General features: G+C 42.9%; 1 protein-coding gene across 1 annotated transcript in view; it reads right to left on the bottom strand.

The window, feature by feature from the left end:
- The window catches only part of MTUS2 (microtubule associated scaffold protein 2), a 140,408-nt gene that overhangs the window by 23,722 nt on the left and 92,603 nt on the right, over positions 1 to 24,083 (bottom strand). The window contains exons 5-6 of the mRNA XM_065730147.1: positions 18,804 to 18,902; positions 14,760 to 14,968 (exon numbers count right to left, since the gene is read on the bottom strand). Of these exons, the coding sequence (XP_065586219.1) occupies positions 14,760 to 14,968; positions 18,804 to 18,902 (308 nt within the window). The remainder of the gene's footprint in view (positions 1 to 14,759; positions 14,969 to 18,803; positions 18,903 to 24,083) is intronic.

The raw sequence follows: 24,083 nt of genomic DNA, 5'->3' as shown, positions 1-24,083 counted from the left end.
TGAAAATCTTAATTGCTTAAGATTTTCCACACACTGAACTTTCCAAATGTGTTGTCACATTAGCACAAAGCCTATGATAAAATCACTGCTGCAGAGCAGCTCCAGGCAAACAGGTAGATCTTCTCAGTGGTCCTCTAATAAGTAACAGGGTTATCTTTGTAATTTAACATGCACTGCTTATAGCACAGCAAGGGTCAGAGGCTTTAGCTAGAGGCAGACCCTTATTGTATGGGGCAGTGCAATACAAAACGACTCAGCACCGAATGCTGTGGCATATCAGAGTCCCAATTCCTTGGAATCTGTGAGGGACAACAGAAAAAAGGAGCGGAGTTCTGAGGAAAGCAAACAGGGATCAGAGCCCGGCCCCCTCCTCACACTCTTGCCCTCCTTCACACATCCCTGCAGAGGCAGCAACCCAAACCCAATGCATAAACATGAGAAACACACAGAAGCAGCTGGATTCTTAACCAGTAGGACCTGGCGACTCCTTGCTTCATGGAGGTTGGCTACCCTTTGTAGGAGAGACTCCGTGTTCTCCCTGCATTTCCACAGTGTTTACCGTGGAGATACATGGAGGAAAACAAGAGAAGGAAAACTAAAGCCAACGTTTTGTGAAGAAGCTCTGTTCTGTTTACTGTATCAGGAGGGAGATGATGGTTGTAACACTGAACTAGGTGTGTCACTGAGCAGGAGGATCCTTCAGTGAACTGTGCATTATCCATCTTTTATGAAGCACTGAAAATGTGTGCTGAGGGGCATACCATGAGAAGTATGTCAAACAAATATTTAACTTGTGCTGAATAGAAAACAGTCTAAGGGCAAGAGTGGGAAAAGATCACACAAAGGGCCTCAAGGGACATGAATTCTTTTGCAAGATGACTGCCAGCTCTGGAAATAGGTTGGTAGGGCAGCATCGGTGGTTATGGCAAGAAACAGTAAACTAGGAGAAAGCTGAAGGAGATGAGAAGTAAGGAGCAAGAATATAGAGGACAAACACCACTGAGCTATGGGGAGAGAAAATGGGTACAGATGGATACACCGCAAGTTGAAAAACAGCTTCACTTGGAAAAGAAACCAAAGCATGTACTGTGAGCAGAACTGAAACATGGGAGGAAGGAAAAGTCATTCTGAAGACAGCACAGCAGAAAACAAGGGCCAAGCAGCAGAGACGGGGATGGGGAACAGCAGACTGTAGGAATGAGGAGATAAGGAGAGACGTGAAGGTCAGGTTCAGATGATCTAATGCATAACTGAGACCCTCTGTGATGTCTCAGCTCTAGAGAGTGACAGAAAAGTCAGGCAGCCAGCAAGTGTCACCTCCTGCCATTCCCTGCAGTCAGTGGTGAGAGGTGATGGTGACACTGACATCAAGCACCTCTGAACGATGACATAAGGAGAAGCCGGCTGTGACACAAAGCATTCTGTCTTTGGCAGTGCCAGATGGGGCAGAGCAAGGCGATGCCAGCACTCTGGAATAGAAGTTCAGAAGCTTGCTGAGTGGCATGCTCATGGCAAAGACCTGGCAGTGAGTCAGACCGGTGTTAAAACTAAACCAGCAAGGAAGCAGGCAAGTGGGAGAGAACCTCTCTAGAACAGGGCAAGCTTCTCTGGGGCAAAAGTGTTTGTGTACACTATTTTTCCAGGTTAACTTACAAAGAAAGAATCCGACAGTGAAATACAGTGATTTGGGGATTTCTGAACATCTGAACAGTCAATCATTAATTTCAGGTAGACGATTCAGCTAGAGCTGAGGTCATGCCAGATGTCTCTGGAATGGCAATTTCCCTTGGATTTATAGTGAGTTTCACATTTTGTGTATTACTCAGTGCCATGAGGTTTTAATGATCTTTGTGTGACTTGTGTGGAAGGAAACATTTTTAATATAGTTTTCAATGATACAATTACATTATTGTATATCTGGAAGAATAGCATGTTTAGTATTAGAGTAATTAACAAGAGCTACCTGCTCTCTGTTTCTCAAATAAGAGCCCAGCCATCTAACCAAGTTTTTAATTCATTTTTCATATGAGAAGAATGTGAAGATCCACAAGGAATTCTTTCAGAGCTTTGTTATTTCTGCTAGTGCAGCCTTACATTTATTTTTACAGCAGTAGCTTGCAAGGTCATGGATTAAAATGTACCAGAGGACAATATTTTATTAGGGTGTTTTCTAGTTCTTGATGTCCGGAGTGGTGCAAAGTGAGCATTTGCTACAGACTCCAAACCAGCCAGCTCTTGCTGTCAAGGAATTCATCTTTTCGTTGTATGAAACGTCATTCATCCACCAAGATCCCAAGGAATGAAAACAAATGCATATTTTCATTGAACTCCTCACCTGCCCTCTGCCCAGGAATATACAACCCCCAGGGCTATGTCTAAATTCCAAACCTCTGAGTATCTGGAAGCAGATGGCCATTTTCTTACATTGGTTTCTCAGAGAAACGTTCCCTTCTTTTACCAACAAACTGGGAATCTCCTTTCTACCACCACTGAGCTATCCTGGCCCAAAGCCAATGAGAACATGAAGCTGCTGCACTGTGAGGCTGAGCAGAGCAAGGGATGAGTGCTGATACCAGCGACAGCAATGGCAGCAGCAAAAATTCCAACAGCTTTGCAGGGACAGGGCTTTCTACTACCAGGGAGCTCTTAATAAGAAGAATCTGGTATCTCAGATGAGGACTTGGGACTTCTTTTATCCAAAGAAAACATTACTCAGATCATTTTTGGAGTTCATTGTTTAAATGCATAATTTATACTATTTTCTCTGTTTCTAGCATCTGTGTACTTAAGTTATTTTCAAGACAAAATCATAATAATCATTCCTTACATCATTACTAAAAAAGACAACACCTTCTGAGCAACCTAATCTGGCCACATTTGTCTCTGACCTTGGAAGGGAGATGGACTAGATGACCTTTAAGGGTCCCTTCCAGCTCAAAACCTTTGTGATTCTAAGATTCTGTGAAATGTTTTCTGTTATATATGAGATGGGGCTGCATGAAGCAGCATTTGAATCAGATCTCAGGGGTGAGAGAAAGGGAGGGAATTCCAGGAGACTGAAGCTGAGATTATAGAGTTCACATCTGGAACCAGGGAGCTCAGACCTGAAGGCAAGGTGAGAAATGGGCTGTTTAGAGCATCTGATCCAAAAGCATAGCTATACACTTCAGGATGGCTGTAAGCACACAGAAAGAATCATAGAATCACAGAATTATTTGAGTTTGAAGGGACTCCTAAAGGTGCAACCCCTCTGCAACGAACAGGGACACCTACAGCTCAATCAGGTGCTCAGAGCCCTGTACAGCCTGACCTTGAGTGCCTCCAAGGACAGAGCATCCACCACCTCTCTGGGCAACCTGTGGCAGTGCCTCACTGCTCTTGTTGTAAAAAACTTCCTTCCATCCAATCTAAATCTCAAATATCAAGAGGACATATTTTCCATTGAAAGAATAGCTAAAATAAAGTCAGAGTTTTTTTAATATAGTAACTACCATGCATCTATGCCTTGTAGCAGTGGCCCATCTAATTCAGATCCTGCATTCAGCAGTGATTATTCTCACAAACTTCAGAAGAAGGTGCAGGAACATGAAGCCCTGCATCAGAACAGCTGTCCTGCATGCAGATCTTCTAATAAATATCTGAACAAGGTTTCTGACCTTAAAATAAGGGTCAATAAACAGATATGGAACATATAATATGGAACAGATCTCCATAGAATTCAGGGACAAAAAGTTGATTCAATCAAACAATATAATCTTCTCATCTCAGGACACTGTATTTTACATGATTACCATTCAGCAGTTGTATCTGATGAAGGCTTCTGGCAACAAACTGCAAACATAAAGGTGTGGAGCTGCTTCTAGGTCTCAGAGTGGTTTGTTCCAATACCCAATCACCTCTGCCACCAACACTGTGTCCCTTCCTCACATGTTGAAGGTGCAAAGCTTCTGCTTCCAGCCACTGGGTTCTGCATCTTACACTGCTGAAGGCAGAGCCTTCTGGACAGCAGGACCTTCTTACGGAGATTCTTCTGCACTGGATTCAGCCACTTTGTCTTTTTTCCCAACAAAATCTGTTATGCTCTGCAGTCTCTCACAGCAAAGGGTTTTTCCAGCCCTCACAGCTCCCTATTGCTCTTCTGTTTCAATTGTTTTCTGAAGAACTGTGGGCACTGATGTTGAATGTTATATTCCAGTATCAGTTTCCCCAGTGCTGTACGTGCATGTGACATCATCCTCTTAACTTCTATTCACTGTCTCTCCTTAATCAAAGGCCTTCACTCTTTTTCTTAACACAAACTCACAGTAGGAGATCAGATTGTTTTGCACTGACACCAGAAACTCTAATTACTCATGGAGTTATAGCTTTCCAGCTGACACCCAACCCACAGTTCCGTGGCATGACCTGCCTTCTGTGTTTGCATTTGTTCACTGACTCCTGGTTATATTATGACATGCTTCATTTAAGTGGCCCAGATCACTCCATACTACCATGTGGTCCAAATAACAAACCACAGAATCGTAGGGGTTGGAAGGGACCTCTAGAGATCATCGAGTCCAACCCTCACTGCCTTCCCTGAGTCAGGCTCTCCCTGCAGTGAGCCACTCACAGGACGACGGGGTGAAGGGATAAAGCCTATGGGTTGGTTTTACACAACTCAGATTCATTATTCAAGAGAACTCCAGCCCTGCTTTGCTTTGTCACTCACCAAAAAGGGATCAATGAGAATGTGAACACTCTGGTTTTGTATGATCATGAGCAGCACACTTGCAGTCTGCTAGTCAAACCTGTGGCTACCTGCCTGCTAAGATGTAACCGCAATCTACGTGGGAAGCAACAGGGATATGAACCTGCAAAATTAAAGATCAAATCAGAGCTTTGCTAATAAAGCACTCCTCTTCTGACACCACTTTGATACAAAATCTTTTTGAGATATGACATGCAATAGTGAAGAGCTAAAAGGTGGGAACTGTACTTCACGCTCTTCCTCTATTTTCAAACCTTGCTTCGCATTGGAGCAACCTCACATCTGCCAGGACTTTTCCGTGACAGGGAAACATCCACCATACTGCTGCAAAGTCCCTGCTGTGCAGCAGCTCAAAATGTGTCTGCTGATGGATCTATGGAAGAAGACTTATGATATTTACACTCTCACCTCCTGGGACTGCAGCTGTAATTTTGGAAAGACAGTGAATTAAATCTGTCCAAGACTGTAACTTATGCAGTGGAGAGGAAAAACAGTAAATAATCTTCTGAAGTCTTTCTGCAAATAACATTTAAAAATAACTTTGGGGAAAGGGAAGAAAAGACAGAGTATATTTTAATGCTCCTAAAACCTAGCAACTTCCAGTACTTCACTTTAACAAGGATAGGTGAAACTCTGTCTTACGTGCAACAGAAAACATCCCAAGACTACGGGAAAGAACTTCAAACATTATAAACATATGCATAGTATCTACACAAATATAAGGCATATATTCAATTGTTCCATGTTTATTTTAAAATGAATCACTGTCATGTGTTCAGCCACTGCTTTGACTACGTTACGTTCCTCTATAGTATGTTTGTTTTTAAAAATACCATCTAGCAAAAGGTGAAGGCAAGAATATCAGTAAATATATGGAACTTTATGAGAACATCCCATGTGCCAGGCTGTGCAGTACATTGGGTTAAGGGAAAAAATACTTGTGGCCATTTCCTTGGTTTCTGTTTGTTGCCTGGGAGAAGAGGCCAAACCCCTCCTCACAACCTCCCTTCAGGAAGCTGTAGAGTGCAATGAGGTCTCCCCTGAGTCTCTTCTGAGCAGCTTGCTGTGCTGTGCTTAATTCTACCCAAAATGCAGTTTGCTCCTTGTCTGCCAGGTCACACTGCTGGCTCGTGCTAAGCTGCTGTCTCAGCTCTCTGCTGAGCTGCTCCTGGCCACTCGGCTCCAGTCTGTGCCTCTGTCTGATATTATCCATCCCAGAAGCAGTGCCCAGCACTTTCCTGTGTTGAACTTCATGCTGTTGACTATTGCACAATGCTCCAGTATATCCAGATCCCTCTGCAAGGTCGCTCATCCCTCAAAGGAGTTGGCAGCACCTCCCAAGTCAGTGAACTTGCTGCAGATACATTCAACTCCTGCATCCAGATCACTGATGAAGACGTTGAACACAAATGGTTCTGGAACTGAGCCTGGGGAACAGCTTCCAGCCAGATGCATCCCCATTCACTGCAGCCCTTTGAGCTGCAGCCAGTTCATCTCTCAGCATAACACGAACCTGTTTATCTCACAGCTGGACAGTCTGTCCAGAAGGATGCTGTGAAAGATGGCATCAAAGCCTTACTAAAACCCAGAAATATTACATACATTGCCTTCCTTTCAACTACTAAATGGGTGACCTTGCTGTAGGAGATAAAATAACTAAGGCAGGACTTTCCCTACAAGAATCTATGATAAACTGTGATGGCTAAAAACAAATCAAGGCAATTGATTGCTTGTTGCTACATTTGCAATTAAGTTCCTATTTCTGCAATCAAAAAGCTGGCACATCGATGGTTTGATGGCCATTTAGCATTGCAAGATCTTTGTTACAGATATTAAATCATCCCTCTTAGTAGGCTGCAGAAACAGTAACGCTCCCTAATTTGACTATCACTGATCATTACCACCATTATTATTATGATGCCTAAGTAAGTCATCGTTAGACATATCTGAATTAATGAGACCATGCCACTTCCCCATGGAAATGATGTAAAGCCACCAAACAAAAGCATTTTTGATGCAGTTCTAAAAAGAAAGCAGAGAGAAGGTAGAGAAGGTGGGGCAGCACATGAGGGCTGATGAAGGTGCCCACTGGAAGCAGTCCTGTCAGAAGGATAGCCAGATAGAAAGGAATGCACAAAGATGATGCATGCACAAGTGTATGATGATGTATGTATGTACTGCCCCAACCCCTTTTTTTAGTGTGCATACCTGGTTCCCTATGTGAGGATAACAGTTCCTGGATGCTATGCAGGCATGGCTGCAGCTCCAGGGTCACCTCTCTGCTGGCTCCCCAGCTTGTCCACACAGGTGACAGGGACCAAGGAGGTCCCAGAGGGAACCCTGAGAGTCAACACCAGCACGTATATGGGTGTCAAATACTCAGTGGTCTCTGCTGCTTTTGAGTGAGGAGCTTGGTATTTTTTCCCACTCTAGGCCAACTGTGACCTCCCTTGGACTCCTGTTCCAAAACTTCCCTTCAATTGTCCAGGAAAGGTTATCTGGAAGCACCTACTAATACAACTCCTGTTCAGGCTATTTTGAAAATGAGACAGGAAAGAGACAAGAAAGGTATTAATTCAGAGAATAGCATGCCTACTTCCCACTCATTTCACAATAATTTTCACTTGGTGACATTATAAATGGTTTTAAAACACTTAAGCAGTTCCACAATGACACTGGCACAGGTCTAACCACTTCATGTGCACAGCAACCATGAAGAGCCTACAAAAGAGAGACTGCAGGTACCCATATCAACAACATATGCTCATACATTTAAAGTAAATGTTGTTAATACATTTATGATGCAAAGTACTGATCTAAGGATGCTGAAATCTCTGGATGCTAGAATAAATATTCAATACTGCTTTTTATTTTTCTGAAGAAACAGGAAAAATACACGCATCTTGAATCCAATATAGAATCACAGAATAATCACCAAGTCCAACTGACAACCCATCATCACCATGCTTACTAACCACATCCCTCAGTGTCACACTGCCATGGTTCTTGAACACTTCCCTGGATGGTGGTGCCACCACCTCCCTGGGCAGTTCCAATGCCTCATCACTCCTCCTGAGATGAAATTTTTCCAAATATCCACCTTTGGAACATTCTGATTTGGAAGCAGTGGCTCTAACCCTGATCAGGCTTCTACTGGATTGCCTTGGAGGGACAATGATGCATTCAGGGCTTTTTCCCTGAAAGATAACCCCAGTAAGCACAAGCACCTGTGGATACCTGGTGGTGCTGAGTGGCTGTGGTGCTAAGACCAAGCCAGGAGAAAGATCCACATATTGTCCTCTGGCCAGGAGAGATCAGGTAATAGAGCTTCCAAGCTCCCTGGTATGAAACACAGGCCAAACCTCAGAAGAGGTTGGAAAGTGCTCAGGTACTTTGACTGGTGATGTCTGTGTAACCTCAAATGGCATAAGCATCATTTCTTGCACACTGGGTCCTTGACTGGGAACAGATTCTCCAATGTTAAGACAGAAAAGCAACTAAGAATCTCAGAAAACAAAATTTTTGCTGATTCTGAAAGATTTAAATGCATGAGATATAGAAGAGAGACACGTTTCCATTGACTTCTTTGTTGAAGAACTGTGTGAAAACACTGAGATTTCCATTTTGCTCTGCCTCCTGCATGAACAATGGCTGTATTACCACTGGAACCTACTGCTCACCATCACTTTTCATGTTATTCCTGCTGCCCCACTGAATTCCTCATGTATATCAGAAAGCAACCACTCACTTGGAGGTTGCCATCATCCACTTCTGATCTTCATTCCGTTTTTTCCCTCTGAATGCAGCATAAAATCAAGGCTGTCGAAGACAGTTGTTTACACGGAGATTGCAAATAGTAACAAAATAAATAATGAACTCACATTTACCAGATGCTTGGCACTCACTCTTAACCCACTTTGTGTTAGAGGCAAAATTTGTTTCACCAGTTATAAGCTGCTTGGCACTTCTTGCCATTGCCTTCAAAAAAGTAATTTGGGCTAATGTTTTGAGTGCTTATTTCAAATTGAGCTGAAAATGGTTTATTTGCACAACTGTTGATGAGAATGAGTTTAGGGAAAAAATACATACTTTTTGTGCCTGATCACAGCACAGTGGTAAAAAGACAGCACTTGTCAGAAAGACTCACTTCTGGTTTTCAGGGGCACCACTTTCTCAAAAAATGAAAAATATGTTAGAATTTAGCCCAAAAATAAACTTCAGAGAAGTGGCACTTCTCCCTCATCATTATTGTGGTTTGGCTTGATTTCCCAAATAGAGCAAGCTCAGTGTTTCTCTGGCTCCTGGAAGAAGTGAGAGAAGATACAACAACTCAATCTTTTCATTCTGTATCCTAAAAAAAAAAGTTCCCTTGGGCTAAACGCAGCCTGACTGTGTAAGGATATCAAAACCATGTTACTGTAAGACAAACAAAACACTTTGTTTACTTGGGAGGAAGAATTAGAAAGAAGCTTTGTCATCATTTAGAATTTTCAAAACCAATTTCATGTAGAAATGCAGAAGATTTGGTATTAAGAACAGTGAAAAGATAAGGTAAAGTAGATGGGCTGAACAGACCCAGATTACTCAGCCTTTCCTCATAGATGAGATGCCCTTTATCATCTTTATGGCCCTCCACTGCACTCCTTCTGGAAGATTCCTGTCTTTTTTGAAGTGGAGAGCCCATAACTGGACACGGTACTCCAGACATGGCCTGAACAGGGTTGAGTAGAGTGGGAGGATCACCTCCCTCGACTTGCTGGCCATGCTCTTTTTAATGCACCCCAGGATGCCATTGGCCTTCTTGGCCACAGGGACACATTTCTGGCTCATGGCCAGCCTATGGTCCAATAGATCACTCAGGTCCTACTCTGCAGAGCTCCTCTTCAGCAGGCCACCCCCCAGCCTGTTCCAGTGCATGTGGTTATTCCTCCCCAGGTGCAAGACTTTACAATTGCCCTTGTTAAACCTCATCGGGTTCCTCCCTCTACAGTCCAACTCTACAGCCTGTCCAGGTCTTGAAGAATGGCAGCACAGCCTTCTGGTCTCTATCTATCTATATAAATTGTGTTAATCAAGGGCTAATTATCTTCAATCAGCAATTGGTCACTGGAGACCGCACAGTGGGGAAGGAATAAAAAGGTATGCTCAGGGAACACCATATGTGTGAAATGGGCAGAGATATTTGCTTCCTCCTATAGCTTCTGCTCCCTTTACATTATCAGAGAACAACTGTGCCACAGAGCAGGTGCTGCTTGGCACAGCCCTGCATCTCCTCTGGTGCTTTGGAGCACTTTGTGGCTGCTCCAGATGAGTCCTGATGGCAATAACTGACTGAACACAAAACCACACGATGCAGAGCACTCTCTTCCATCACCTCATTCTCGAAGGGTTCATTAATATAAGACAGCTGCTATCCCATCACTGGTTTTCACTAGTAAATACAGGTGTCCTGGGGCAGATGGAGCTGGGGATGGACCAGTAATGTCACCTGCAGCCTTGTAGTGAAGCTGGCAGCAAATCTCAGGCTATTGTATATTTTCGTATGTATCCTGCACTGCTCCAGAACAGCATGGTCTGCCTGGCCTGTCCTCTGCAAAATAGAAGGGAGAATGTGCAGGGAAGCTCCTGGCTCTTCTCTCTGTCCCCAGCAGCTTTTGCACAGTCACTGCTGTAACACAGTGCAATGTTGTCACTTCGGGCTACTCTCCTATAGATGGCACTGTTACCATTTCCAAGAGGGACAGCTGCTGGTCACGCAGTTTGAACCGGGCTGAAGCTGGGTCAGGATCATCATTATTATCGTGCTTAACAAGCCAGAGTAGGTCAGGAGAGATTCACGCTAGAGGGGCAGCTGGTGATACCTTCTCTGAGAAGTCTGCATGCTATCACCTCCGTTTCTATCAGTAACTGTCACAGCGAAACTCAATGTACTCCAGAATAAGTTTGAGGTAATCCTCAAAGTCAACAGGAGTCGTGTACATTTCTGAGCCTGAACTAATTAACTAACGTTAAAAACAGTTGTCCACAGGCACTGCAACCATTACTTCCCACAGCTCTCTAAATGACTATGTCAGAACTTCTGACTTTTTTTTTTAATTTTTGGTCCATTGTGAATTGTCATTGGCTTTAATTGCCCAGGCTTTGCCCCAGGATAGCAAACTGGTTTAGATGATGTTTAATCAATCTGTATGAAGTACTGCTGTATATCATACACTCTTCACTTTCTCCCACAGTCAAACATGTCTGTGAGACTTTGCAGACATCTGGGGGCTGCAGTGGGACCAGTAAGGTCAGATGTAGTGAATGGAGAGAAACAGGTATTCAGGTCAGGATATGGGTGGCTATTCCTAGCCCCAGGAAGCTAGCAAGCACCAAAGCAGGATTGGGACCTCTGTTTACTTATCAGAGCTGAGTTATAACTTGGGCAAATCAGACTTAAAGTATCATTGAATCATTACAGCTGGAAAAGATCTCTAAGACCATTCAGTCCAACTGTCAGCTCATCCCCACCGTGCTCAGTAACCATGTCCCTCAATGCCACATCTCCACAGCCACTGAGCACCTCCAGGGACAGTGACTCACCCACCTCCCTGGGCAGTCTGTGCCAATGACTCACAACTTCTTCATAATATCCGACCTGAACTTCCCCTAGTGCAACTTAAGGCCATTTCCTCTCATCCTACTGCTGTTACCTGGGAGAAGAGGCCAACTCCCACCTTACCACAACCTCCTTCCAGGCAGCTGTAGAGAGTGATGAGGTCTCCCCTGAGCCTTCTCTTCTCCAGACTGAACAATCCCAGCTCCCGCAGTTGCACCCCATCAGACTTGTGCTCTGGATCCCTCACAGCTTTGTTGTCCTTTCTCTGGACACACTTCAGGGCCTCAATGTCTTTCTTGTGGTGAGAAGCCCAAAACTGAACACAGTACTCGAGGTGTGGCCGCTGTACCACTGCTGAGTACAGAGGGACAATCACCTCCCTGGACCTTCTGCTCACACTATTTCCAATACAAGCCAGGATGCTCTTGGTCTTTTTGTCCACCTAGGCACACTGCTGGCTCATGATCAGCCAGTGTCATTAAGATATATACCAGGATGGTAAAACACAAATAGACCTGGGCTTTGCTCAGACAGAATGATGATACATGATGCCAACTTGCCACTTCTGCAAGTGTGACTGTGCTTGTGTGGCTAAGCTGACGTGTACAGTAATAAATCAGAATGTGGCCTAACACACTATCTTGCTTCTCTGACCACCAGTGAAGTGACCCATTAAAGCACAAACAGCTACACACATAGCCCTTTCTATCTATTCTGATCTCTATGTCCTTTTTCTCTTCCTTGCTAAGCACTTTCAGACCAGCATATGGCCTGTGCTGACAACATGATGCCCCAGGGCTCCATTGGGTAACGATCTCCACAAATTTTGCACTAGCTTTTCTTCCTCTTTTAATTCTGCAGAGGAGATTCCTCCCACTTCTGGGGCCCTTTACAGGCTGGGGATGGTCTGTCAGCTGCCTAGGCTCTGCAGTCACTGACTGCCTTCTGTGCCAGAAGATACATCCTCCTCTGAAAGGCAGAGTGGCTGCACAGCCCACCCTGCCTCTCATGTAGGAGAAAGCAAGCCAGGATGCTTCTGGCCTTTGTGGCAACTTCTCTGGAATAACACCCCCCTAATTTTTGAGCGTGTATAATTCCCTCAGCAAACTGCAGTCTCACTCAGACCTCATTCTGCTGCAGGCTTCTCAGAAACAAATACATACAATTTTTATTATTTTTACAATGAGAAAAGTATGAAGAAATTTCTTTTTTCCAAGCTACCCTGACAATTTAGCTCAAGCTTTTAGACAATAATGCTGTCTCAGAAATGTCTCGAGATCATATTTTCAAGTGCCACTCAAAAAACTTGGAAGTCTGAGTCTATGTTGCAAGGCAATAAACTGCACAATTATGTAATTACATGAGCAGTCTCAGATAGCCCTAATACATGTAGATCTTCAAGCATGAAATACCAGGCTTTTGGCATCACTGCAGCTCACAATGGATACAGGCAAGTCTATCAATAATTAATTTGGATCTCTGGTTCTGCAGATAGCCTTCTGGAAGTGACCACATGCCTCCAATTCACAAAAAAAGCAACCACGTGAGTGCCTGAAGGATAACAACTACTGTGCTCATGTTGACTGTGCAGCTCACTACCGTGAGAGGCTGGAGTGTCTTTGTCTGGGAAAAGGAGGCACAGCTATGCTCAGATACAACTTGGAGAGGACTCTATTAAATTAAGTCCCCTACCACATTCAGTTTAGGAGGTATTCTCAGGACAGATCGAACACACACCAACAGGATGAGAGCCATCTCAAAACTGATACAGTAGCTGTTCTCATTTAAAACATATCCAGAGGACACCAAGGAGATATGGCCGAACTTTCAGACTTCTTTCAGCAATTGTGAATGATGCACGAGACGAAAAATCTCTCCCCAGTGGCCGACACATAGACAAAGCAGACACTGATGTGCCCTTTTTTTTTTGTTTCCTTCTGCTTTAATCAAGGACACTCCACAGTCAGCTAAAAAAAAAACAACAAGGCACCACAAAATGCCCATCAGGCCCAGAAATGTCAAGACAAAAGAAAAATAAAGGGGAAAAGTCCCTTGGGAAGTTATTTAAAACAGTGCTTCAAAAAAATTCAGTTCAGACAAGCTTCCCCGAGCAAGATCAGCTTGTATTTAGGGAAAAGTGTGAACCACAGTATTAGTTCAAAGGTAACCTTTTGCACTAATATTCCAAAAATAACGGAATAAAGTATTTCAGAATCTGTAAAGACTGGAGATGAATTCAGTTTTTTTGTTTTTCTTTCCCCTATATAATATTGCAAACTTACTCATCTTTTCCAAAAGCAGACAAACAAGCAATCAAGGATATTACTGAAACCTTGGGTTCTACTGTCAGTGATCATCTTACAAAGTAGCTGGGACAGTTTTATCTGAGACATACCAAATAAGTGGGCATCAGGTGAGCCAGATTAGGATTCAGAGCCCAGCTAGGCTGAGTGAAGCAATACCTACAAGCCACAGAATCATAGAATAGCTTGGGTTGGAAGGAACCTCAAAGATTCTCTAGTTCAAATCCCCTTGCAGTGAGCAGGGTTACCAAGCACTAGACCGGAGTGCCCAGGACCTCATCCAGCCTGGCCTGGAACAGCTCCAGGGATGGGGTGTTCACAGCTTCTCTGAGTAGCCTGGTCCAGTCCTGAGTGAAGAATTTCCATTTAACATCTAACCTAAACCTCTTCTCTTTCAGTTAATATCCATTCCACGTTGTCCTGTCACTATCTACCTGCATAAAAATTCAGACCTCCATCTGCTTGTAAGCTACTTTCAAGTGTTGGAAGATCACAGTGAGGTCTCCCAGAGCCTTCTCTTCCCCAGGCTAACAATCCCAACTCCCTCAATCTTTCACTCATTTTGTCTCAGATACAGTGACTAAATAAGCTTCTCCAGTTACTGACAGTGATACTCTCTATACCTGCTAACGTACTTTCAGAAATACTGAGTTAATGTTATCTTCGCTCTTCAGGAACTGCACCTTTGTAACAGTGACCATTCTTCCTGAACTGTGGTGAAGGGGAGCAGCAGATGAGTGTTGTGAGAAAGGAAATCTTTTCTTTCATCCATCACCTTTGGTTGTCTAAATGTATTGAGTGTTTTCCACTTTTTTTGTGAATATCTCAGCTACAGATTCCACTCCGTCTGCAAATCAAGGACTGGGACTTTCTGTACCAGCTTCACCCCTAAGAATTTCCAAAAAGTATTTCACATTTGTGACAAAGGATTTTGTTACATTTATTTCTCTTCAAAGTTTCTGAACTTTGATTCTCAAATACACCGTATCCATTTATACTCTCTTTCTCATAGTATCTGTTATTTCAATGACTATGGAATAAATTTGGGCAAGTGAATGGTGTAAAAAAGCAAAGTATCTATCCAATGGTAAACTGTATCCATTGTGCTTACCTGCCTGAAAAAGTGCTGTGTTGTTATAGCAAGGACATCAAAGCCACAGCTGGTCCTCTTAAGCTCATCTCGAATATTGCTTAATTGCCGGGACTGCTCATCACACTTTTCCTTCAGCTTCTGGATGAACTGCTTTTCAGCATCTCGACTCTCTCCTGGTTTGGGGGAGCATACGTTTCTTGGGGTGGCAGACCTTTGCTTGGGATGTCCTACATAAGAGAGAAGATCATTAGGTCAGTTGCTTTACACATACAGACGTAATCCTTATGAGTATCTAAAACCTTTAAGAATCGGCCCTATAACATAAAAGGCTCTGGTAGTGCACATACTGATGTCTGATGACTTTCAAGAAATAAATAAATGAAATGAATCCTAAGTTCATATCCAGCTAGAGACAATTTTCAACTTCTTTGGAGGTTCTGAAGATGAAGCAAAAGTGGCAGTGCTCTGGTGGGGACTGGGCAAATGTGTTTCATCCTTATCTTCTGAGCTTTCTAAGAAATCTCTGAAAACTGTCATGGTCAGCTGGACAACAAGCACCTCTGTCCAGCACACTGAACCTTCTTGCTGCTCTCAGCTTCTCAGCAGCTAATGCTTTTTAGCTCTTTCTTGGAGAAAGGAGTCAGGCACCTTGCTTCTGTATGTTACTACAGATGGTGGGCACTGGCCTAAAAACAGGTGAAAGCTGAACAATTCTGTGTTAACAGGAAGGGTCAGTTATTCAAGGACCTGGATAAAGGTGTCTTGTAGTTTTATGTATACAATCCCTGAAAAATAATACAGAAACAGTATCTTCAACTAGCCTTCAGCAATGAATGTAGCAGGGGACAGTCTTCTGCCATGGATTCTACTCTCTTTCCTAAAAAACAGAAAAATTCTTTGCCCGAGCAAAGCCCCCGCTGTGCACTCCTCCTTCCCTTTCAGATCTACCCACAGCTTACATGAAGCCACTGAGAGCCTGTCTCCCAGTCTGCTCAACTACATCCTTCCTCCAAGCTAGGGTACAGGGAGCCAGCACCAACAGAGATACTCCCTTGGGCCTCAGTATCTTGTGCTGATGCAAAGAGCTGTAGCTCAAAACAGGCTTTAAAAATCTGTGTCCACGACTTACATTTGCAAAGAGGAATATTAAGTTTCATGTCACCACTAAGTTCACCATGTTGCAAGATCCAAATAATACAACAGGATATGTCAGTGAGAGATTCCTGGCATTAAGAACCAGCAAAATGATTACCTCTTTTTTTTTTTTTCCCTCCCCAAGAATGGATGCTTTCCTACAGATTCTTTCTTTCATTTAAAGGGACTCTTAACAAGGCCACTGGCATTTTCACAAAAAAGCTATTTGTAGAAGCCACAAATAACTATCTTTCTATTATAAAACTCTCTGGACTTCTAGGAAGCATGGTGATGCTGTAACATAGACCATACAGAGAAGTATAGCAGGAAGCCCCTGAAATCAGTCCAAATTTAATTGCAACAGCAACACAACAATGGGATAAAGACCATTGTTTTTATCTTTCATATTTCCAGCATTCCTGTTCAGTAGATTATTTGAAGTACACATCTCTATGTCGTCCTTGTCAGCATTATAAGCTGTCCTTGTAAATTAAACTGACATTTTCCTTAGGTAAAAATCTGAATCTCTCAGTTTACTTAGGTCTGAAAAGCAGCTTGTTCTTGTGCTGTTCCAAACAAAACAGGGTATATATTAATGATGCTGGCCCTGATCCTGGATGCCCTTTGTGCTGATGGGGGCACCAAGGGATCAGATATATTGATCACTAAAACTATGGAACCCCTTTGATCTGCCTCAAAGCTCCCAGGTCTGCTTTATTTACCTGAGTGTTTGAGCTAAGCTGCCATAGAATGTGCCCACAATTATCACACAGTCCATGGGGATTTACATGGGGCATGCCATTCGTTTGCCTCTTGACTGCTCAACTTCCAACATTTTGGAAAGAGAAGTGAGGCCACAGATTTGAGAGTTCTGATAATAAGCAGTGTAGAGAGTGACACAAGTCAGAAATAGATGACACAGTCCTGCAGGCACACTCATAGCCATGCACAGACCTCAAGAATGGTACTGTATAATAGATAAAATGGATTGAAACACAAGATTGTGTTTCAAAACATTCTTGTTAGTCTTTAGGAGGACTGATTCTAATTCTGAAGACTGGATCCAAAGCTAAAAAAAATATTCATATTCAATCCTTATGTAAGAGGGTTTGTATGAGAGCCAAAAAGCAGCAGTGAAAATCAAGAAATGCACACAGAAGGATCAGGAAGAGAGGGAAAACAATTCAGAAATGGCATTCAAAGATATTAGAGCCTGTTTCATGGCTACATGAAGCTGGGCTGGGGTTACCTGCAGAAACTGTGACACAAAATGTAAATGCTGCATGGCATTACGTTGGTGACCCTGGTGGGGGAAAGGTGGTGTGCTGCCCCTTGGCCACTGCTGTACTCACTCCTTGTTCTGTTTAATGGCTGCTTTGGTTAAATTGCAAAATTACTGAGTAGGTAAAAAGATTATCTTTCTTTATTTCTTTGTTATTGCTGTTATTTCAAAGAATGCTCATGGCCACTCTAAAGAAAAAAGATGAGTTTTATTTCTTATTTGGTCCTTATATTGATAAACAATTTTGTCATAATTTCAAATAACCAAACCTAGGAAATCCTAAATGAATCTGACAGAGAGAGGACAGGTACTCAACCTCCTGGGAGAATGAAGGTTTCATTTGAAGGTTTGAGTCATCATAAATTGGATATATCCGATCTTAAACCTTGAAAATCATTAAGTCACCAACAGAAATGTCAGCTCCCTTAGAACCGAGCAAATACACCATTTTACTTTCTATTTCTGGTGGAAGCAAACCAGCTCTGTTGTACCATGCTGCCACAACCACCATCAGTCATGGTTCTTAAACTGGACTCCCACTGTTATAAACATTGGTGGGCTGCTGGCCTGGTACTCTCTGCAGCAAATTTCTCTTTGGATTTCTCTCGATGACCTCACCAGCTTCAAACAGCCTGGAAATTACATGTTTCAGAGGACAGTATTAAATCCATCTTTCTACCCAAGCATCTGAAGAAGGACTGTGATTCCTGTTGGTGCCTGTAAAGATTAAATTTAACCTTCTCGATTTTGTTGTTCAGAAAGGAGAGCAACTGACATTAAATTTAGTAAAAATGAAGAGATCCTCGATGCAAGTTACAGGAGCTGAAGAACTCCTTCATATGTCTTATAATATACTGTCAACTGAGGAAGCAAGGAGTTCTACCCTCCATATCTATTAACTCAACTATTGTATCACCGCAGAGATGATATTTAAATTATTTAACCACAGTCTGAAAAATGAGGTAACAGATCAGAAATGGCAAACACAACAAAACTAGTGGGGCCAGGCCCACTTATTTCAGAAGTATGTTAGTCAAAAGTCCAGACTTACAGAAGCATTTAGGTCCCCTATACATGTCTTAAGGCACACTAAACAGAAATAAGTTTTCTGTATTTTAGTACATCAACAATGGCATTCTTTAGAAATACCATTACATGTTTGTATCTAACATTCAGGGGCAAATTAACAGTTTGAAGACTTTCTATAGATGAACTGTTTTCTAATCATGCCTAGAAATAATACAGGAAATGTACTGCTTCTGTACAACTGTGTCAGTAGACTGCAAGTAATACAGTATCTCTCCAGGTAATTGTTTGAGGTGTCCTTTATTTCACTGAATCTGTTCTTTTTATACAAGAAAATTATAATGATAAAAGAATGTTCCAAAGCCCTTAAACATGTAATAACAACAACTCTTTGTTTTGAAAAAAAGATGATTGCAGTGCAGTAACAAAGGATACATAAAGCTATTCAGCTCATGCACCAGTATGAAAAAGCTTGCTGTACTCAGCACCAGCTTAATGAGCCTTGGACACCATCAATCTTCACATAACAATAGTAGGTCTCAGATTTCAGTGCATTAACTAGAGATGCAAAGCCGACGAGTTGAAATCTTCCCTGAAATTGTTTTTGGGTTCATAAATACCTGGTGAGTGGAGCTTGGTGGCAGGCACTGCTGATTTCTTAGGGGAGGAGATAGCTGGTCTATTAGCATCCTGATCCTTTTGTGTTTCTTTCTTTAAGCCTATTTCAAAAAAAAAAAGCAGAAAGAAATCAATTTAATAATTCTGCTTGCAATTGCACAGAGAATTCTGTCATAGAATCACAATGTTGGAAAAGATCTCTAATACCACCTAGTCCAACCATCAGCCCATCACCACCAAACCTGCTAACCCATGTTCCTCTGTGCCACATATCCAAATTTCTTGACCACCTTCAAGGACAGGAATACCACCACCTCCCTGCCAGTCTGTTCTAATGCATCACCACTCTTTCTAAGAAGTTATTTTTCCTAACATCCAACTGGAACTTCCCATGGTGCAACTTGAGGCCATGCCCTCTTGTCCTATGGCTGCTACCTGGGAGAAAAGGCCAATCCTCACCTTGTTACAACCTCTTTTCAGGCAGCTATAGAGAGTAATGAGATCTTCCCTGAGCCTCTTCCTCTTCATACTAAACAATTGCAGTTCCCTCAGCTGCTCCTCATCAGACTTGTGCTCCAGACCCTAACACTGTCTTCCATTTTGCTCTACAGAAATGTGCTCTAGCTGTTTCAACAGTGGAGAAAAGTGATAATTACATATGGGGATCATACATTCCAGGGACATTTAGTAGATGACTAGCTTCCCCCCTCACCAAAGCCACCACTGGTAACAACAGCAGCAGCAGGCTTCCCTGGGACTGAGGGTCACCCTGCCACTTTTACCTGTGTCAGGCCCTGTGAGCAGAGCTGCAGACACAGCATCTGCCACACTCCACAAGCCGTGGTTCCTATTTCCTAGCTCTGTCTCAGCACTTGCTTGGGAAGTGCAGCTGCAGAGCACGGAGGCACGTACACAGGCCTCGTGTCCAGCTGCGTTTGCTGGAGGATGGCACCTGAAGTCTAACAGCCTCTCCTCCTATTCCTAGGCAAATTGCTCCATCGGTCATCACCAGCAGATGAAGAACCCTTCTTCACATCAGTGCTTTGGTCCATCTCCACCTTCCCTGCTGGCTGTAAATTTGAGACGTTGAGGTCATGATTCTCATTTGTGATGAACACTTTCCACAGTGACGTGACGGAGGGTATAAGCTTCCCGTGCCTACCACCTGCTACACTGCACTTTTCTACAGAGCAGGACATAAAACAAGTTTATGGCACCATTTCATTACTAAGGACTGAGCGAAAAGCAACATGAAGTGGGAAGTGCAAGCCAAAAGCACAGCTTGTTTTGTGAGATATAGTTTGCAAGGTTACAGATTTGAGCACTAACTTTTCAAGGCAATAAGGCCTTGTTTTTGTAGCGGATTTCAGAATAAAAATACAACACACAAATGGGCCATACCTCAAGCTCATCCATCAATTTTTCTTTGTCAAATGGCAAGCACAAGCATGGAAGATAATGCACATTTTCCTCACGCTTTCAGTGGAAACAAAGGGCATAGACATAACTGCTTTTGAGAAGTTCTGAATGAGGAACACCTGGGGAATCAGTTCAGGATCTTAACCTTAATCACAAAGCAAGGAACAGCAATTCCCCAATTAGAGCTCAGTTGAAAGAAAGCAGAGGAAAGCAGCAGAGAAGCCCGGAGGGTTCCACTACTCTGTACAGGGCACCATGAGGTCTGTGCATCACAGCCAGTGCCCATCAGGGACTCTTGCATGGGAGGGATTAGCAGAGTGAGCTAGAAATAGGTTGCAAACAAAGATACCAATTATCCTGGCAAAGACAGGAGAAAAAGACTGATAACAAAGTGGGGAAGTGAGGATAACTGCCTCCATCAGTTCACAAGATTTTTTGAGTTCTCCCCCCTGAGCAAAACAATCCTGACAGCAGCTCCTAAGCAAGGAGGGATTTAGGAATTGCAGAATGGGAAAGAAAGGACAGTTCCCAGGAGCAAACTGCTACTGCCTCGCTGAACTCAGCACCTGCAGGGAGACCTTACGGGATGGGCCAGCCCTGTGCAGAAAACTAATTTTTAAATGACATAGTTTGTCTTTTTCTCAATTCCCAGAGACAGAGAAATTCAAGTTTAAAATAGTTTGTCCAAAGATTTAAAATAGGAGAGTGCTGACGTGATGATCAGCACAATGCTGTATTGTAGGGCATAGCACAGCGGGAAGTTGTGCAGGATGAGCTCTTTACCCAAGTGTCCAAGAAGTAACTCAAAGGTTTTTCACAGAATCACAGGATTGTAGGGGTTGGAAGGGACCTCCAGAGATCATGCAGTCCAACCCCCTGCCAAAGCAGCTCCCTAGCCCAGGTTGCACAGGTAGGCGTCCAGGCGGGTCTGGAACGTCTCCAGAGAAGGAGACTCCACCACCTCTCTGTGCAGCTGTGCCACTGCTCCCTCACTGCACTGGGAAGAAGTTCCCATACACATCTGTGCAGAACTTCCTGTGCTTCAGTTTGTGGCCATTTCCCTTCATCCTATCACCACACACTGCTGAGAAAGAAAGTCTGATACTCCACTGTGACTCAGGAAACAAGTCACAGTTTAGTCATTACGATGGTTCTGAATGAATAGAAAAAAAAAATAAAATAATACCCTGACCATCACACTTTATCTGAAAAGTGAAAAGGTTTAGTGTATACAATGAAAACAATAGAAAATACATCGCATACAACTATAACAGGAAACAAAGCACCACAAGTGTGTGTTTCTTGAATGTGTGCACTGTTCAAATTCTGTTTGATGTTATAATCTGCAATAAACTTTACTGAAACTCTCACTATTACAGCCCACAGGTTGGAAATGGGGAACAGCAGTTCCCATAGTGCTATGTTAGGTGCCCATATACATTTCCTGGTTTCCTCTCCTTTAAAAGCTATTCTTGCATAAAGAAATATATATTTCAGGCCAGAAGGTAATTTTGTACATGAATACTTGCTAGTATTTCCTACCAGTGTGATTACAGCATTTACTTCTGCTCCAAATGCACAGTTCTGGCAAGGTATTTACATTTCCTAATTAACACAAACCACTTCAAACCAAACAGGAGGAGCAAAAACAAAATGTCCTAGAAACTAAATTTAAATCACCCGACAATCTCTTGGAAATAGCAGACACAGAAAGCTGCTGGTCTACCCCCAGCCAGTGCCCAGGGCCAAGCAGCCACCATCTGAGCCATCTCCTTAAGAGCTGCTGCAGAACCAGCCTAGGTATTTGCCTGTACCTTTCTGAGTCTTCAAAAGTTGGTACAGTGGGATGAGCTTCAATTTGCTTTCACACTTCAGACTGATTCTAATAAATTACGCATTGAGTATTTATTCCAAACCAGATCCCAGAATGTTGTGGACGTCATGAACGATTCAATGGGGCTGGCTGCATTCATCTGGATACCAGCTGTTGTCAGGCATAATTTATAAGTTAAAAAAAGCACTTTGCACATTCAAAAACCCTGAGGAAGTGCTTTCTGGCACTCACAGACACAGATAGCCACCTCGAGCTTTCTCCTGCCTTCCCCCTGACTCCCACAACTAGTCATGTCCTTGACAAGTAATGACACACCCGTGCATATACTGTTTGAGACAAAGTGAGCAAATCTGGAAATATGATGGATTCTGTAGAATAAGAGCAGTCTAATTCTCTCTAGGGACTCTGTACATCCTGTGATATATGAGACTGAAAGGCTTTGAATAAGTAAGTAGATGTAGAAGAAAGACTACATATTTGTTGAAGCAGAAAAAGCTAACGCTTGTAGTTTCCCCTTTGTGTTTGTTTCAGATTTAAAGCCTGTCTAATGAGAAAAAAGAAGGACAAGGACTGTTACAATGATTTGTCTCAAAGTGTTTTCTTCCTGTATTAAAAAAATTGTATACAGTATTAAAAAAATTCCAGGGAAAACAAAACAAAACAAAACAAAACACCCTGAGGATCTGAACTGTTCTTTGGACTGAATAGAAAAATCCAGGTTAGCTTAAAACATCTCATGTTAGCTGCAGAGGTAAAACAGCCTGCCTTCCTCTTACTGTCATTTTATATGGATCCCATGGCACTTTAGTGTCCTCACAGAGTTGTGCTACAGCCAAGTTTCGGAGTGCAGTTCCAGGGGAAGAGGCTGGAAAACCTGCAGCTGAAAGTCTCACTTCCACCTGCAGCGTAGCACTTCATATACTCATATTCCTCACAGGAACAAACACAACATACCAGGTATGTACTGTTCAGCTTTTAACAGGAAATGTCTGCAAGGGAGAACAGAGCAGTAGCAGGCTCTCCTCCTCCATCCCTGACAGCACACTGGTCCTCATTCCTCCCCCTTACAGTGACCTCAGATCATCCCTCGCCCTGCTGGGGCTGCGTTGTTTGGGTTTTGCAGAAGCTGATTTAAAGAAGCACGTTTTACAGTGTGAGCTTGCTGGTGAGAGCTGTAATAACACCAGCCTGCTATTTTTCATCATGAGTGATTGTCTTTAACAGCCTGCCCTGTTACATATGATTTACTGGTACTTGTAAAAGCTCAGGAATTGACTGGGTTAGTTTTCTGAACAATGCTTTTGATTGTCTTTAATTTAATGGGCCTAGCAGTAACAAGTTGCCCAAATGAATTCTTTATCACTGCTGTCATTGCACATAAATTATGTAGTTTCTTATGGGGAACAATAGCCACCTGTCTGTGAGATAAACATTAAATAAGAATTAATAGGCTGAAATAGGTATTCCATAACACACACGCAAAACCCCACAAGACATAGAGAACACATAAAGTCCTTCAGCTCTGTAATTCTACAAAGCAAAGTTGTTTTCCAGCCAGCTAGCCCTATCCTGTTGTATGGCATTAATCCCCATGGGGAAAGCTTTGCATCTGCCTTTGTTGGACTTCATGAAGTTCCTGCTGCCACATTTCTCCTGCCTTCTGAGGTCCTTCCAAACTGCAGCCCTAACCTCTAGCACACCAACTAATTCTCTGTCCTATGAACTTGCTGAGAGTGTGCTCCCTCCCCCTGTTCAGGTTTTCAATGAACAAGGGAAGCATACTTGCTCAGTATCAATCCCTGCTGGATGCCGAAGTTAACTATTTATCAACAGGGCTTTCCATGGTCTAGCCACTTTCCAGCCACCTCATTGTGTATCTGAGGTCTGCAGCTAGCTGAGATACTCAAAGCCTTTCCCAGAGGAACCTGAGCATGAAAAGGAAACTACAGAAAAAGGTTTCAGGCCATATGCATGTTTTCAAATATTTTTTTTTGTTCAAACTATGACAGAATTAGATCCTGGTTTCATT

This window comes from Cyrtonyx montezumae, unplaced genomic scaffold, assembly GCF_038088225.1.
Source record: "Cyrtonyx montezumae isolate F1298 unplaced genomic scaffold, pur_monq_1.0 scaffold_12, whole genome shotgun sequence".
Lineage (NCBI taxonomy): Eukaryota > Metazoa > Chordata > Aves > Galliformes > Odontophoridae > Cyrtonyx > Cyrtonyx montezumae.
This window is presented reverse-complemented; position numbering and strand designations above follow the sequence as displayed.